General features: G+C 51.2%; 2 protein-coding genes across 4 annotated transcripts in view; one reads left to right on the forward strand and one right to left on the reverse strand.

Moving 5' to 3' along the window:
• Nucleotides 1-1,676: 1,676 nt before the first annotated feature.
• UBE2Q1 (ubiquitin conjugating enzyme E2 Q1) lies at nt 1,677-10,114 on the forward strand. The gene is made up of 13 exons (XM_027532057.1): nt 1,677-2,110; nt 4,338-4,442; nt 4,777-4,881; nt 5,481-5,531; nt 7,030-7,170; nt 7,384-7,468; nt 7,732-7,792; nt 7,988-8,078; nt 8,190-8,248; nt 8,331-8,379; nt 8,658-8,753; nt 9,092-9,158; nt 9,612-10,114. The coding sequence occupies exons 1-13, from the start codon at nt 1,784-1,786 to the stop codon at nt 9,641-9,643; spliced, it is 1,269 nt and encodes a 422-aa protein (XP_027387858.1). The 5' UTR covers nt 1,677-1,783; the 3' UTR covers nt 9,644-10,114.
• Nucleotides 10,115-11,829: 1,715 nt separating this feature from the next.
• The window catches only part of TDRD10 (tudor domain containing 10), a 51,964-nt gene continuing 47,034 nt past the window's right edge, over nt 11,830-16,759 (reverse strand). For all 3 annotated transcript variants that reach the window (XM_027532081.1, XM_027532091.1, XM_027532071.1), the window contains 2 exons: nt 12,437-12,507; nt 11,830-12,239 (listed from right to left, as the gene is read on the reverse strand). In XM_027532081.1, the coding sequence (XP_027387882.1) occupies nt 12,207-12,239; nt 12,437-12,507 (104 nt within the window). In that variant the 3' untranslated portion in view covers nt 11,830-12,206. The remainder of the gene's footprint in view (nt 12,240-12,436; nt 12,508-16,759) is intronic.

The following is a 16,759-nucleotide window of genomic DNA, read 5'->3' on the forward strand; positions in this document are numbered from 1 at the left end:
GCTGGATGGCATAACCCATGCAACAGACATGAACTTGGGCAAACTCCAGGAGATGGTGAGGGACAGGGCGGCCTGGCTCGCTGCAGTCCATGGGTCACTACCAGTCGGACACAACTGGGCGACTGAACATGTATATATTGGGCTGGCCAAAAAGTTCGTTCAGGTTTTTCCATACAATGTTACAGAAAAACCCAAGCAAACATTTTGGCCAACTCAATTTTTTTCCCCCATCATTTTCTATTACAGGTTATCACGAGATACTGAATCTACTTCAATTAACAGGAATTCTTAGCACAGCCTTTTATGCTCCCAATTTGCACATTCATAAAAGTGACATGTAGCTAACTGTCCGTCTCCCCAAAGGAGATAAATCATCTTTGAATACCCGGAACCCAATTTAGCCAATGAAGGCCTTTTCAACCTCCACTGACAACGTAAATGAGTAGCCCAGAATAAATCACCGAGGTGCACAGCCAAGTTCCCACAAAGGCTAACTCATTTTAGTCCGAGAGAAAGGAGAAGGTAGCAATCTGGCCAGCTGCTCAAGCGCCGAGTGGGCTCGGTAGAACCCATCAGGCCCTACCTGGGCTAACACCTGCCCTTGGAAGAGGAACGCCAACTATCGGTCTCTGGAACCTCAGCCAGCTTTGTCCTCTGTGATAGTGCCACCTAGCGAGGCCCTGGAAGCACTGCCGCCTACACCGGCTATGCCAGGACCACTGCGACAAGCCCGATAGACTTTGGACTGGGACTGTGGTCTCCTTTCATTTTATTGCCGGGTTAAAGGTTTAGACTAGTGACGTCCTCCTTCCATGACCCTGCAGAGGAAGCTTGTGTTGTCCCTCCCTGACTCACGTTCAAAACCCAAAGGGACTGATAAGCGCGAAGAGTCAGCTATCGACTACCCGTCGTACAGAACTGACTAGTGATCGATCACTCTGCGATCTCCTCGCATCCAATCCTCGGGAGCAGGCAAAGCAAGCATTAGCATCCTCATCAAAAATCATTGCACAGATGAGAAAATTCAGGGCAGGTGGTTAACCCAAGGTCACAAAACATCCGGGATGACAACCCAAGACTCCTGTAACCGGGGTCGGGTCCCTGGCTCCTTCCCCAATCACACGCCCCTCCTCATTTCAGCGTGGCCCCAAGGGAACAGAGCCTCGGGGACCGCGCGCCGAGGACAGGCGGGTGGGTGCAGGATACAGATGACACAGCGGCGACCGCAGCTCTCCCTCTTTCTTCTCTGCTCACAGAAAGCCCTGCATGTTCACCACGGCTCCGGACGGGGGAAGAAGGGCCCAGAGCAGGAAACACGGTCCCGCGCAGGTAGCCCCTGGGAGCACGCGGCGCCGGGTCACGTGAGGGGGGCTGGCGGCTAGGGCTCTAGCACGCACGCACGCCGTACGTAAACACGCACTGAGGAGCTGAAAGCGGCGAGCCCGTAAGCCCCGGGTCACATGTGGAGGGTGGTTGTACAGAACAAGGGGGCGGGAAGGAGAGAGGCGTCACGTGAAGGAGGTCGGAGCAGTGAGGTCACGTGACGGGGGACGGAGGCGGGGCCGCCGAGGAGGAGGAGGAGGGGCACGCGGCTTCCGGCGGTGGGGGGGGCCGGCGAGCGGAGGGGGGGCCCTGTCCCGGAGGTGGCGGCGGCGCCATCTTGGCGAAGGGGGGATCAGGAAGTGCGGACCGCGGCGGCGGCGGCGGCGGCGGCGGCGGCGGAGCCCGGAGCGGAGGCCGGAGGCTCCCGGCCCGCCGGCCCCGGAGCGGAGCGGAGCGGAGGATGCAGCAGCCGCAGCCGCAGGGGCAGCAGCAGCCGGGGCCGGGGCAGCAGCTGGGGGGCCAGGGGGCGGCGCCGGGGGCCGGGGGCGGCCCGGGGGGGGGCCCGGGGCCGGGGCCCTGCCTGAGGCGAGAGCTGAAGCTGCTCGAGTCCATCTTCCACCGCGGCCACGAGCGCTTCCGCATTGCCAGCGCCTGCCTGGACGAGCTGAGCTGCGAGTTCCTGCTGGCTGGGGCCGGAGGGGCCGGGGCGGGGGCCGCGCCCGGACCGCATCTCCCCCCACGGGGGTCGGTGCCTGGGGATCCCGTCCGCATCCACTGCAACATCACGGTGAGGACCCCCTCGCGTGCGCGTCTCCGGGGTCCTCTTGTCTGGGACTCACCCCGCACAGCTTTTTGCTCTCGAAAGACCTGGGAGGCCGAATCCCCTGTCGGGGTTCGGCTCTTTTTCTTCAGGTTGCACTTGTTTCTGACTCTTGAGATTCTGCCACGGACCCAGAATCTCTACCCTTCCTAGTCAGGGACACCCTGACATATGGCGCCTCGACTACCCCTTTCCATTACCCACCCACATCGCAAGGTTCATAATTTTGGCTCATTTTGGTTACTTCACGACTTTTCTTGACACCTGGGAATGCCCCTCTTCCCCGCCTCCCATCTCAAGGTTCCAGGCCTCTTCATTGACTTCAGCTGGTAGGACCTGGCTTGGAATTGTGTAGATTTCAGTGATTTCCCCCTTCTCAGCAGTACCTTTCATTTAGGACGTTGCCACCTGTGAGATCCCTGCCCAGGTGTCTGTCATGCAGTCCCTCTTCCTCTGAATTTTACCAGTGGTAGTTTGCAATTCACTGACCCCTTTGCTTCTTCTCCTTTGGATCGCCTTTTATTCTGGTGTAACCTCTAACTCTCCTCCTTTTGCCCCAGCTGGTAGCTGCCACTCCCATCCTGTTCCCTGTGGATATCTCCAGTTGCCCTGAGTTGTTACCTTTCCTGGTGATGATGGGGATGTGCAAGGGCACTCTCATTTGTTCTGAGTGCTAACAGTTCCTTTTCTCCCAGTGAGCATCATTCCATCCTAGGTGTGCGGGGCTGGGAAACACCTTACACATCTTCTACCTAGGCTATCTTCAAACATTCTGTGAATAGCGTTGGCATCTGGGAATTTGGGAATACCTGATACTGCATGGTATAGCACTTAAAAGGATTGATCCCACCTGATGTGGTAGTGTTGACCCTGCTGGGAGTACCAGGTCGCGGGCCAGGGGACAGTACTTTATCCAGGCAGGCACACTGCAAGTGGGAGTAGTCTGGAGAAAGACAGACTTGTGAATTGTGTGGCACTTGGGGGCCTGAATTCAAATCACATGGTTCTTGTTTACTATCCTTTTTTTGCATCAAACCAGGTCAAGGTTTGGTGAGGCAAGCCTCAGCTTGGGTTGGATGGTGCCCCACCAAAACTCACGTGTTCCATTTTCCTCTCTCACTTTTTTTCATACTAAAAAGTCAAGATTGAAGGACTAGGTGTGGCTCTGTGAGCCGACAACTTGAGCATCTTTGATAATTTGTTTTCCTCCAGCATTGAGGATTAGAGCAGTGGCAGAGTTTAAGACCTTTTTAGGAGGTTCCCTTGGCCTCCTATGTGGAAACTTCTGGGATTGATTCCTTACCTGAATTATGCTTTCAATTCCTTAAGGGTAGATTTGCCCCCTTTTGCTTGACTTCCCAGTTGCCAGAGGCCATCTACTGTCTTTGTCCCTGGAAAGAGGTTAGTTTAGAAGATTCTGAGACTCCTGTGACCACTATAAAGAAGACTTGGCCTGAACTGGCCCCCTTGATTTGGGCAGAGGGGGAGTCTGGTCAGGCTGCATTTGGCACCACAGCTCAAGAATGCTGGGAATGTTAGCAGCGTAGGCTTCTTTCTCCCAGCCTGCCATGTGGAGCCCTACAGCCTACGCCTGGACTGAGAGGGTGGCAGGTTCCCAAAGGAGAGGTGGGGAGAAGTGGCCTCTGAGGCGTTCTGTTAGGAGTGGAGTGGGAAGATTCTTCCTGCCACCCTTCTACTTTCAGGGTTTAGAGACATAATCTAGCTTTTAATTTCTCCGTCCCTAGCTAAAATGAAAGTAATCTGTGGTCTCTGGTTTTTTTTTCTGCCAGTGTGATTGTGATGAGGCGATCCTTTCCCCCACTGATTAGGGAGGGTCGGAGGCCTGGGTGTTGGGTGTGGGAGAACTTAAGGTCTGGAGCTTGTTGAGGCAACACAGGAGGTAGGAAACCATACTCATCCTCAGCGCAGTTTGGCTGCGCTGCTTCTCTGATGTTTACTCTTGAAAGAAAAGGACCAGGCTTCTTGGAAAGGGTCATCCCAGGGACTTTTTTCTCCTGGTCTGGGATTTGTTGGGAACCTGCCTGCTGAGCTGGGCTTGTGTGTGTGTGTGGGGGGAGGGGGCGGATGGTGGAGAGCAAAGGGACTGGAAGTCTCGGGGCACGGAAGGCAGGCAAGATCTAGCTTCCCCCAGAGTCTCCCGTCTTGACTGCCCTCCCTGCTCTTTCCCCCTTAGGAGTCATACCCTGCGGTGCCCCCCATCTGGTCAGTGGAGTCCGATGACCCTAACTTGGCTGCTGTCTTGGAGAGGCTGGTGGACATAAAGAAAGGGAATACTCTGGTGAGGGGGCCAAGGTGTTGAGGAGGGAGTACATTTCCTCCTGTGAGACCCATGCCATGAAAACATCCTGTGAAACGTGTGTCTGGAAAGTGGGTGGTGCAGTAGCCTGAACATTTGAGGCAGACGTCCTGGGGGAGTTGCTTCCTGAAGCCAGAGGGAGAGCCCTGCACCTGCCCCAGGATTCGTCCCGTAAGCTCTTCCCTACAGCCCTGGGGTCTGTGAGTTCCAGAGAACTAGGTACCAATTCGGGGGCTGAGATCAGAGCTCACCCGTGTACCTGTTGGTATTGGGGTGGGGAAGGAGTGTTTGATGTCACTGTGATCCCCTACCCCAGCTATTGCAGCATCTGAAGAGGATCATCTCCGACCTGTGTAAACTCTATAACCTCCCTCAGCATCCAGATGTGGAGATGCTGGATCAGCCCTTGCCAGCCGAGCAGGTGAGCACCTGAGGGGCTTTGAACCCTGTTACGTAGAGTTACGTCCACAAACAGCACTCAGGAAATACATGTTACTTGAGATCAACCTGCGGAAGTTTCTCTCCAGCACTACTCCAGACATGTACACACATCATGACTCGGCCTCTCCTCCAGATGTTCGGAATCCAGCTAAATGGGGCACCAGTAACTTCACCCCTCTGATCAAACTCTCTCCTGGGCAAGGTCATCCTTCAGGGGGGATTTTTACCGTTAGCAGTAGGTTAACCATTGGGGACTGAGGCCCCTTGTTAAGATCCAAGAATGCAATTCAGTGTAGAGATGATTGAGTAAAGGGGTTCTTGGGGAGATTAAACTGGGATTTGTGAGTTAGGTGGCAGAGAACAGCCACTGTGCTTCTCTCGTTGTTTGGCGTGTAGTGGGCTGGCAGTGAAGTCGTTCCCTGGACTGTTGCTTCCACGCAGTTCTGACTGGTGGAGAGGCTGGCAGCCTTATGGGCAGGTGCACAGCTTCCAGACCCAGAGGCTCAGGGGGGTAGGTCAGAGGCTGCATTCTAGGAAGCCACCAGGGTCTGACCTCCATCTTTTCCCTCCCCACTGCAGTGTACACAGGAAGACGTGTCTTCAGAAGATGAAGATGAAGAGATGCCTGAGGTAGGCTTCTACCCAAGACGGTACTGGTAGGACTTTCTTTTGGTCAGCAGCATTGAGAGCCTGCTATGTACAGAGCTCCAGTCTAGACTGGGGAGAGAGAAATACCAAAAGAATAAAGACAGCTGTATTGACCTGGGGGAACAGCAGTGTGGTAGAAGAGACGGAGCACCCGTGTCCAACCACCGAAGACAGACAAGTGCAAATGTGTTTACGCTAAATAGTCACTATGTTAATCGTGGATGGCTTTGTAGGCAGACCTGAGCTTGCATCTTCTATCTCCCAGCTCTGTTGATTGGGGGATTTTACCTATTCCACTAAGGTACTACTTCTGCGGTTTTCTTATTTATAAAATAGGATGTTAATATTTACTACATAGGGTTGTCTTTAAGATTAAATAAGGCATTGCATGTGAAAGGCTCCATTCCGTACCTAAGTGCTAAATACTTGGTGATGTTCTCTAAAAACAACTTGGTTAAGAACTTGAACTTCAGAGCCAGACCAAATTTGATGTGCATCTTAGTTCTGCTAAGAGTTGTATGACTTTGTGGGCATGACACCCTCACCTGGACCTCGGCGTTCTCATTTGTGGTATGGGGGTAATGATAAAATAATGGCATGGTGGTTATAAGAACGAAATGAGGTAGTGTGTCTACCATCTCAGCAACTAGCAGAATAATTAGGAAATTAGTATCACCACATTCTGCCAGAGGAGATCATGATTACTTTGTTATTCTGCACTGAATTAACCACCTGCGATCTGCAACTTCTGTAACTTTGTTAGGGTCTTAAGCTGCACAAAGGGCCCAGGATACATGAAACATCTCCTGTCAGATTGCAGACAGCGCTCCAAAGTCTGGCTGATAGGGGCTGTTCCCCCATGTACAGTGAACTAGTTCCTCACTTGGAGCAGGGTGAATAGGGGCTGGTTCTGTTCTTGACCTCTGCCCTCTGCATTCTGGACCTCCTTCCTTATTTCCATTTTCACAGTGGGTGCCTCTGCCTGTCTCCTCAGTCCTTGCACTTGGGAAGGCAGGAGGTTTCTCCCTTAGACCTGGAGTCCTGGGAACTCCTGGGTACAGAAGTCACCTGATGAAACATGAGCTTTGAGTCGCAGTGTCAGGCCAAAGTCATTCTAGGAATTAAGGAAGAGTTTGTGCTGCCAAGGGAGAGCTGTAGGGATAGTTGGGGCAGGGTAGATCTAGGGAACAAGAAAGCCGAGTCTCTGCTTGCTTTCCCTCGACCTTTTCGTAGCCCTGCAGCTTGAGAACTGGATAGGAGAGATTTGCCTTGTCTTTTAGATTGTGAAGGGAGTGGGGCTGGGAGCTTTCCAGCAGTGGAAAGGGTAGTGTACTCACTCGGCTCCAGACAGAGTGCAGCTGTCTGTCTTCCTCCAGCTGCAGCTCTAAGTCATATGGGACTGGGGAAGGGAAAAGCCCTTCTCCACAGTGCGTGTTGGTTTCTTTCTTCTACCCCACTCCTACCCCACACATGCCCCTAGGACACAGAAGATCTAGATCACTATGAAATGAAAGAGGAAGAGCCAGCTGAGGGCAAGAAATCTGAAGATGACGGCATCGGAAAAGAAAACTTGGCCATACTAGAGAAAATTAAAAAGAACCAGAGGCAAGATTACTTAAATGTACGTGCCCTCTAGGGAGAAGCTGGGCGGAGGGGTTGGCTGGTGCTGGCTGGGAGGTGGTAGGCCGTCGGGTGTCAGGTGGGAACAGCATCCTCTTCGGGGTGGGTTATTGGTGCGCCTCGTCCTCGCCTAGCCACAGGGCACACTGCCGGCCTGCCCCTCTAGTCCAGCACGTGACCGTGAGACGCCCTGTCCTCCCTGCTTCCTGTGTAGGGTGCGGTGTCTGGCTCGGTGCAGGCTACTGACCGGCTGATGAAGGAGCTCAGGGATATATACCGATCACAGAGTTTCAAAGGTGGTAAGTTTGCCTCATAGTGGGGTCTGAATACAAGCTTTTCAGAAAGGACACGGTGGCGGCAGCAGATACGTGGATGCTGACCAAGTTTTTAGGCCAAGGACGGAACACCCCTCATAGTGGCTTAAATGGGATGCATGTCTATGTGGGATGAACCTGGAGCCTTTTACCTTTTTTTCTTCTCAGTCTGGGAGAGGGATCTGCATCAGGTCCTGCTTACCACTGGGACCATCATCTGATGACATCCTTCTTCTTCCCTCTTTCAGGAAACTACGCAGTCGAACTCGTGAATGACAGTCTGTATGATTGGAATGTCAAACTCCTCAAGTAAGTGGTGGGTGTGGGGCTGGAAAGGAAGTTGAGTAGTGAGTGCAGTTACCGTGGTGGGAGTCTCCAGGGCCAGCCGTCCCGGGGGCGGGTGTGGCAGTGGCTTGGCCCTCTGCTGCTTGCCCCAGGGGGCAGTGGGAGCCTCAAGGCTCCTGACTTAGACCCAGAGCTGAGCCTAAACTGGTTGCTTCCTAGAGTTGACCAGGACAGCGCTTTGCACAACGATCTCCAGATCCTCAAAGAGAAAGAAGGAGCCGACTTCATCCTACTTAACTTTTCTTTTAAAGTAAGTCCTTCCTTTCCAGTCCTTCCCGGGCCTAGGCATCCTTTCCACCTTCCAGTCCTGCAGAGGCCCCTGACCTCCCCTCCCTGATGGCTGCCTCCGTCTCTCCCTCAGGATAACTTTCCCTTTGACCCGCCGTTTGTCAGGGTTGTGTCTCCAGTCCTCTCTGGAGGGTGAGTGGCTCAGCAAGGGCAGAGGGTGAAGAAGGGCTGGGGAGCTTCTGCCAGGCACAGCTAACTAACCTTTCTTCTGCAGGTATGTTCTGGGCGGAGGTGCCATCTGCATGGAACTTCTCACCAAGCAGGTGAGCCTGTCTCTCATTTTTTTGCCTGGCTGGCCTGGGCAGGGCTAGGCTGACCTTTACCCCTCACCCCTCCACCAAGGGTTGGGTGATGGGCATAAATGGCCCTTTCATTCTGCCTGGCAGGGCCCGCACCCACTGACCTGGGCAAATGGGTGATGGCTGTTCTGGGAGTGCAGGGCAGGGGCCCTTCCATGGCTGCAGCTGCTCTCTGGAGAACAAGCATCGGGTTTCTCTGGAAAGTCTGCTGACTCGTTTTCCCTGCCCACATTGTTACTTAGGGCTGGAGCAGTGCCTACTCGATCGAGTCAGTGATCATGCAGATCAGTGCCACACTGGTGAAGGGGAAAGCACGAGTGCAGTTTGGAGCCAACAAAGTAAGGAGCCCAGACCCTGGCCTGGTGGGGCTGGCGGGGGCTGTGTACACTTCAGGCCACGAGGAGGCCACAGTGGGGCTGAGCTGCAGCATCAGCCAGTGGGCCTAGTGTCCCACGGTGGGGGCACAGCAGGGCCTTGGCCTCAGGGCAGCCTAAGACTCTGGGGAGGGTGCAGGTCTGGAAAGGGAAAGCTGGGAGATTGTACCCTGTGGGACCTCCCAGGTGGAGGGTACTCAGTCTGTGAGTAGAGCGCAGCGCTGGGAGCTGGGTCTCTGGGCGGCAGCGAGGCCACAGCCGGCCTTGTCTGGTGGCCTGATGTGGTGGCTTCCTCTCCCCAGTCTCAATACAGCCTGACAAGAGCACAGCAGTCCTACAAGTCCTTGGTGCAGATCCACGAAAAAAATGGTGAGGCTGGAGCCACGACTTGAGATTCGGACCTTTGCCAAGCCCGAGGTTTCCATCCGGCTAAACAGCAAGAACCCCTTTCAGTTTCTGAGCCTTTTCCACCTGTTAGCGCAGCACCTGTCCCTGTTGCCCAGGGAATTCAGTGAGGTGTGGAGGGTAGCGTGCGCCACTCTCCTCCAGTTAAGCCAGTGGCGGTCAGAGCACAGGTAGACTGGGCACCGCCCCACTGCCCACTGCCCACTGGTGTCATCTCAGGGTCGGTGCATCATTCTCCCTTTCCTTACAATTTCCAAGTAGGCAGTTCCTCACCTGCCCATATAGCTTCTCTCCCTGCACCAGGAAGCCCTTTTCAGGATCTTTTCACCTTTGACCCTGGAGACGTCTTCAGTGATTAGGGCTAGGAGGGTGGGCAGAACAGCCTCCACCTGACCGTTTTCTTCCATTGCTTTGCAGGCTGGTACACACCCCCGAAGGAAGATGGCTAACCCAGGAGTGCCATCCCCTTCCTCCTTCCCCAGGCACCACTGGACCAATTACCTTTGAATGCTGTATTTGGATCTCACGCTGCCTCTGTGGTTCCCTCCCTCATTTTTCCTGGACGTGATAGCTCTGCCTATTGCAGGACAATGATGGCTATTCTAAACGCTAAGGAAAAAAAAAAAACAAACACACACACACAGAACTGTTTCAAGTACTCAAGACTGACTTACAGACCAACCAACCACCTGGCTGGAACCCTTGCTAGCAGGCATTCTTATAAAAGAAACTTTCGAGCCTCCTTATATTGCTGGAAACTCAGCTGTGCTCCAGACTAGAGCCTCCTTACCTATGCTATGGATTTTTAATTTATTTTCTCTTATTTCATGTACACTGCTTTTTTTGGTTACAGTGTATGATGGATGTGTATGAAAAAAAAATGTATCTTTGGGAAAACAATTACAGTTTGTTAATTTGAAGACGCTGGTTTTGACTCATCTTTATTTTCCTAGCTTACCCTTCCCCCGTCCCCTGAATTCCTTGAGCAGTGGGGGGAGGGGTACCAGGTTCACTGTGGCTTTGGGAGCCATGAGGGGCTGCACTTCACTGCTGAAGCCAGAGAAAGGTGGAGCTGAAGCACATGCCTGCCACAGCTTGAAGGGCTCTGGAGTGACCAGTCTTGCACCCCTGGGAAGGCAGAGCTCGGCCTGCTAAACCACAGGCTGAAATGATGACCCTTATTCTTTAAAGCCTTCTAGTCACAGATGTTTTCAAATTTCTAAGAAAAATAACGAGGAGGCCTAAGAGGCTGCTTCACAGAACTACTTTTAAATGAACTGAATAGGGCTGGGGCCACAGTCTCAAGCATGCACGTGGTCCTTCTGATCTCAGCAACAGGCTGTGGAGCTACCATTTGTGCTCACTGGTCCCCCTTCCCAGGAAGTGGCACTGAAGGGCAGTGGTGGGAAGCTCTGTTGCTGCTGCTCTTGTCTGTTGCTTCATTTATGCTTAACAGAGAAGCCAGGCAGAGCTCCGAAGTAAGTTGTTCGGCTTGGAGACTGATTTCTTTTAAGGCACTTTCATAGCATGGGTCCTACTGGAGAGGATTAGCTTTAAGGGGTTTGGTCTGCCTACCTACGGGCCCTGCTCAGGCTCAGAACTGCTGTGGAGGCAGGTCCATGAGCTGACCTGTTGGTGCTGGGTCTGTCCCTGCTGTGTCAGTACAGCTGTGCCGCCTGCCCCTCCTGGTCCGTGAGCTTGCTTGGGGGCAGAGACAGCCTCCTGGAACCTGCCTGCGGACCAGATGGTGACAGACGCCAGAGGCCAGGGGTGGCCAAGTGAGGGTGTGTCTTAGCTCAGACTCGGCACAGCCACCTGAAACCTCTAGGCTGCCAGAGTTCTGTATGCTTTGACACAGCTATTCTAACTTTGGTCACTCCCCGCCACCCCCAATTAAGGGATTTTCATGTCTTGCTGCTTCAGGTGGACGCAGAGTTCACCGGAACCACTCAACGCTGCTCTAACCCTACCACACCCACCTGGTACAGGGTGCTCATTATGCTGAGGTGGAGGTAAAGAGGGCAGGCACCCACAGGAAAACTCATTTCATTGAGCTGAGATCTAGTTCTCAAGGCCTCTGCCTTTTCTCTGAACTTACCACCAGCCCCGGCTGGAACGTACTATAGGCTGTGTTTTTAGTTATGTGTGCTGTGAGCTGTCCTCTGTACGATGTATTTTGTAATGTATTTTTCTCATCTACCAAAGGATGGAACAAATAAAATTATTTAAATAGTTTGGCTCTAATCAAATTATTATTTAAAGAAAGAATGGGGGGTCACATTCGCCTGATGTAAAGGGAAGCGCCAGCTCCTGTGCGCTATAGCTATATAAACAGCAACTCTCCAAGAAGATCTTCCACTTTTCTCATCAAACTTAGCAGTCCTTTCTATGACCTTACGATAGGCTCCTAGTGAGGTTACATGGTTAAGGAAAAAAAAAAAAGGCCGCATCATCCGGAACCAGTGTTCTGTCTACCAAGAAGGCGAAGAGAAAAGAAACTTATCTTACGCAAGTGTACATCTATGTCCCACACAAGGTTTGAATAGCTGGCACATGGCAGCTCCCAGTCTGTGGCTTCAGTTTTAGAGGGCAGGGTTGGGGGGTTGGTGGTTAGATAGGAATCAGTCACCCCAAATGTGAAGCATGCCAATTTATTCACCAAACCAACAGATCAATGTTTAGATCTCCCTACCTGATTCTATGATGGAATGCCAGGAAAATTAAGCAGTGGGCCCCTTCATTCTCCAGAATCTGTCAGGACAACTTATATCATGCTCTGGGGTTACCAAAAAAAAAAGAAAAAATACACTGGCTACATCAGACCTCCAACCTCATGGAAGCTTCCCTGTTTGGTTCAAATGTTCGCAGTGAAGACACACGACACATTGAGAAGTGAGCTGGGGAAGGCAAAGGGGTATCCAATCAGTCCTGGGCACCCCCAAGGCCTCAAGAGTGAAAGGGCAGGGTGGGTAGAATCTACACAGGAGAGGGAACATGCTGATTGGAGCCACGTCACTCAAACTCTTCGAACTTCAGGATGTGTGACTGGAAGAGAAAGAGAAAATCTGAGTGGGAAGGAAGGACCGCCCCCCCAGGCAGTCCACCCAACCCCTGGACAACTTCAGGTTGCTTCCTCTACAGGAATAACAGATAAATATGCAGCATCCAGGCTGATGCCAGGGGGTGGCTGCAGCTGAGACCCTGGGGTGGGAGGGAAGGAACAGTAGACACAGGGCCGTTACCTCCAAGTTCAAAGCACCAGTGATTTTCCCTTTGAGGATGCGATGGATAACCTGATTTGAACTCAAAATACCTGCAAAACAAAATTCAAGAACAAAACCTTGGTATTTCTTGGTCCGGCAGGAGGAGCAAGGGAGGGAAGTGAGAGGCTGGGGCTGCAGGAAAGGGTTCTGGCTGCAGACCAACTCATGCGGACAAGTCTCTGCTAGTCAGAGCTCACTCCCAGCTGCCAGGATAACGTGAGATAATCAGCACTGAAGAGGGAGGAGAGGGGGAGGGCAAAGTGAGAGCACATAAAAGGAAGCATTATACTTGTTAAAATGATTACGGGTATCTGAGATTGCACATTTCCTAATGGAAATTCTGGGGACAGAAAACGGTTCACTCAACTCGGCTCTGAGTTTTGGCTGGAGAGATGTAAGTTAAAAGACAGAGAGCCTTTATACCATGACGAGCGAGCATTCCTACCTGCTGGGACAAGGCAGGGCAGGGCGCTGGTCAGACACTCGCCTTTATCCAGTCTGCCCTTACTCAGCTCATGCCATTCCCACCCCCCCACACTCTGGGGCTGTTTGTATGCGTGCAACTGGCTCATATCAAGGGGTAGACCTCAGTTCTACCCTCACCCAGGCCGTTTTCTTACTATGAAACATGAAGGAGTCCCTTTCATTTTTCTGAGCCTTACTTTCCCCATCCATAAAATTGTACACCTGCCCACCTGGCCTCAGGACCACAGTCCACATGAGAGCTGAGCAGCCCCCCACCTGGGCTGCACACTCTGGCCCCTCTGACAGGCTTGGAGCTGCTCTTAGAGGGCAGGGGGCTCCTTACTCTGGGCTACCCTCCAACACCAGAGCAGTCAGGTTCGGCCTACAAGAAGCTCCCCAGCCCTGTCTGCTGTGTGAGTCCCCAAGCTGAGCCTCTTCATGCAATGACCCAAGGCGACCTCTGGGTGGTGCCCCCTCACCGCTGGGCACAAGCCCATACGCCTAGCAGGGAGGCTTGGCGCTGCACTTGCTGCACTTTTCCATCTTAGTTTGTGTGTGTGTGTTTCTTCACATCCACTTCTCCTCAGGCCCTTAAAGCATTCTTTCACCCTTTCACATCTCACTTAAACCCCAGTCTTGAGAAGAGCCAGAGCAAAGAAGTGGCCTCTCCATTTCAAGGTTGCAGAACTGAGGCCCCACAGGTGTCCAGATCTAAAGTAACAACCCCTCACATCATGTACAAAAATAAACTCGAAATGGTTTAAAGACTTAAGTATAGACATGACACCATAAAACTCCTAGAAGAGAACACAAAACATTCTCTAACAAAAATCATAGCAATATTTTCTTAGATCAGTCTCGCAAGGCAAGAGAAATAAAAGCAAAAATAAACCAATGGAACCTAATCAAATTTAAACGCTTTTCCACAGCAAAAGAAACCATAAAACAAAAAGACAACAGACAGACTTGGAGAAAATACTGGCAAATGATGCAACCAACAAGGGGTTAATTTCAAAAATATACAAACAGTTCATACAGTTCAACATCAAAAAAACAAACAACCCAATAAAAAAACGGGCATTAGGGGCTTCCCTGGTGGCTCAGTGGTAAAGAATCTGCCTGCCAATGCAGGAGACACGGTTTCCATCCCTGGTCCAGGAAGATCCCACCCACTGCAGAGCAACTCAGCTCATGCATAACTACTGAGCCGGTGCTCTAGAGCCCAGGAACCGCAGCTACTGAGCCCACGTGCTCAACTGCTGAACACCATGTGCCCTCGAGCCTGCGCTCCACAACGAGAGAAGCCACCACAGTGAGAAGCGGGCGCACAGAGAGGGCAGCCCCCACTTGCCGCAACGAGAGAAAAGCTTGCGCAGCAACGAAGACTCAGCACAGCCAAAATAACCAAATAAATAAAATTATTTTTTAAATGGGCATTAGACCTGAATAGACACAGAGGTGGCCAATAGGTACATGAAAAGATGCTCAACATAGCTAATTACTAGAGAAATGCAAATCAAAACCACAATGAGCTATCACCTCACACCAGTCAGAATGGCCATCTTCACCAAGTTCACAAATAATGCTGGAGAGGGTGTGGAGAAAAAGTAACCCTCCTGTACTGTTGGTGGGAATATAAATTGGTGCAGCCACTATGGAGAACAGTATTTATTGTTGTCGTTTAGTTGTTAGATCCTGTCCGACTCTTTTGGAACCCCTGGACTGTAGCCTGCCAGACTCCTCTGTCCGTGGGATTTTCCCAGGCAAGAACACTAGAGTAGGTTGCCATTTTCTTCTTCAGGGGATCTTCCCCACCCAGAGATCGAACTTGTGTCTGCTGCCTTGGCGGACAGATTCTTCACCACAGAGTCACCTGGGAAGCCCTGGAGAACAGTATGGAGGTTCCTTAAAAAACTAAAAATAGAGTTACCATATGATGTAGCAATCCTACTCCTGGGCATATATCCAGAAAAAACAAAAACTCCCAACTCAAAACAATACATGTGCCCCAGAGACTTCCCTGGGGGTTCAGGGGCTAAGACATCACACTCCCAATGCCAGGGGCCCAGGTTTGATCCTTGGTCAGGGAACTAGATCCTTCCTGCATGCTGCTACTAAGAGTTCACTGCTGCATCTGAAAAGATCCCGCAAGCCACAATTGAGACCCAACACAGCCAAATAAATAAAAGATACATGCACCCTGAAGTTCACAGCAGCAGGATTTATAATAGCCAAGGCATGAGAGCAACCTACGTGTCCATCAGCAGAGGAGTGGACAAAGAAACCACAGAAAAAGAACGAAACAACGCCATCTGCAGCAACAGGGATGGATCTAGGGATTATCATATTAAGGGAAGTCAGATAGAGAAAGCCAAATATTATGTGATATCACTTATAATTGGAGTCTAAAAAATAAAACAAATGAAAATATTTACAAAACAGAAACAGATTTAGAGACACAGAAAACAAAATTATGGTTACCGACGGGGTGGGGAAAGGATGAATTAGGAGTATGGAATTAATAGAGCACCAAATGCGAAGAGCTGACTCACTGGAAAAGACCCTGATGCTGGGAAAGATTGAGGGCAGGAGGAGAAGGGGAGGACAGAGGATGAGATGGTTGGATGGCAGCACCGACTCGATGGACATGGGTTTGGGTGGACTCCGGGAGTTGGTGATGGACAGGGAGGCTGGCGTGCTGCGGTTCATGGGGTCGCAGAGTCGGACACGACTGAGTGACTAAACTGAACCATTATATGTAAAACAGGTAAACAAGAAGGATTTAAAATATAGCACAAGGAATTATGGGGGTTCCCAGGAGGCTCAGTGGGTAAAGAACCTGCCTGCAATGCAGGAGACACAGGCAGGTACAGATTTCACCCTGGGGTCAGGGAGATCCCTTGGAGGAGGGCATGGCAACCCACTCTGGTATTCTTGCCTGGAGAATCTCACGGACAGAGAAGCCTGGCAGGCTACAGTCCACAGGGTCTCAAAGAGTCAGACACTACTGAAATGACTGAGCACGCACACACAGGGAACTACAGTGAATATCCTGTAATAACCTCTTATGGAAAAGAAACTTAAAGATATATATAAATACACACACACACACATAAAACTGAATACACAGAAGAACTGTACAAAAAAGGTCTTGATGATGCAGATAACCTCAATGGTGTGGTCACTCACCTAGAGCCAGACATCCTGGAATGTGAAGTCAAGTGGGCTTTAGGTAGCCTTACTGCCAATTAAGTTAGTAGAAGTGATGGAATTCCAGCTGAGATATTTAAAATACAAAAAGATGATGGTGTTAAAGTGCTGCACTCCATATGTCAGCAAATTTGGAAAACCCAGCAGTGGCCACAAGACTGGAAAAAGTCAGTTTTCATCCCAGTTCCAAAGAAGGGCAGCACTGAAGACTGTTCAAACTCCTGGACAATTGCGTTCACTTCCCATGCTAGTAAGGTTATGTTCAAAATCCTTCAAAGGCTTCAGCAGTACTTAAATCGAGAAATTTCAGATATACAAGCTTGGTTTAGAAAAAGCAGAGGAACCAGAGAACAAACTGCCAACGTTCGTTGGATCAAAGAAAGCAAGGGGATTTTGGAAAAGCATCTACTTCAGTTTCATTGACTACACAAAAGCCTTTGACTGTGTGAATCGTAACAAATTTCAAAATTCTTAAAGAGACGGGAATACCAGACCATCTTACCTGTCTCATGAGAAACCTGTATGCAGGTTAAGAAGCAACAGTTAGAACCCTGTATGGAACAACTGACTGGTTCAAAATTGGGAAAGGAGTATGACAAGGCTGTATATTGTCACCCCGTTTATTTA

Source organism: Bos indicus x Bos taurus, chromosome 3 (assembly GCF_003369695.1).
Source record: "Bos indicus x Bos taurus breed Angus x Brahman F1 hybrid chromosome 3, Bos_hybrid_MaternalHap_v2.0, whole genome shotgun sequence".
Lineage (NCBI taxonomy): Eukaryota > Metazoa > Chordata > Mammalia > Artiodactyla > Bovidae > Bos > Bos indicus x Bos taurus.

Excerpts from the sequence above, each read along its gene's own strand:
- UBE2Q1 (XM_027532057.1), top strand. The coding sequence starts at position 1,784 with ATGCAGCAGCCGCAGCCGCAGGGGCAGCAGCAGCCGGGGCCGGGGCAG. Across the intron at positions 2,111-4,337 it reads GCATCCACTGCAACATCACG|GAGTCATACCCTGCGGTGCC; the intron begins GTGAGGACCCCC and ends TTTCCCCCTTAG. Across the intron at positions 7,793-7,987 it reads TGGAATGTCAAACTCCTCAA|AGTTGACCAGGACAGCGCTT; the intron begins GTAAGTGGTGGG and ends GTTGCTTCCTAG.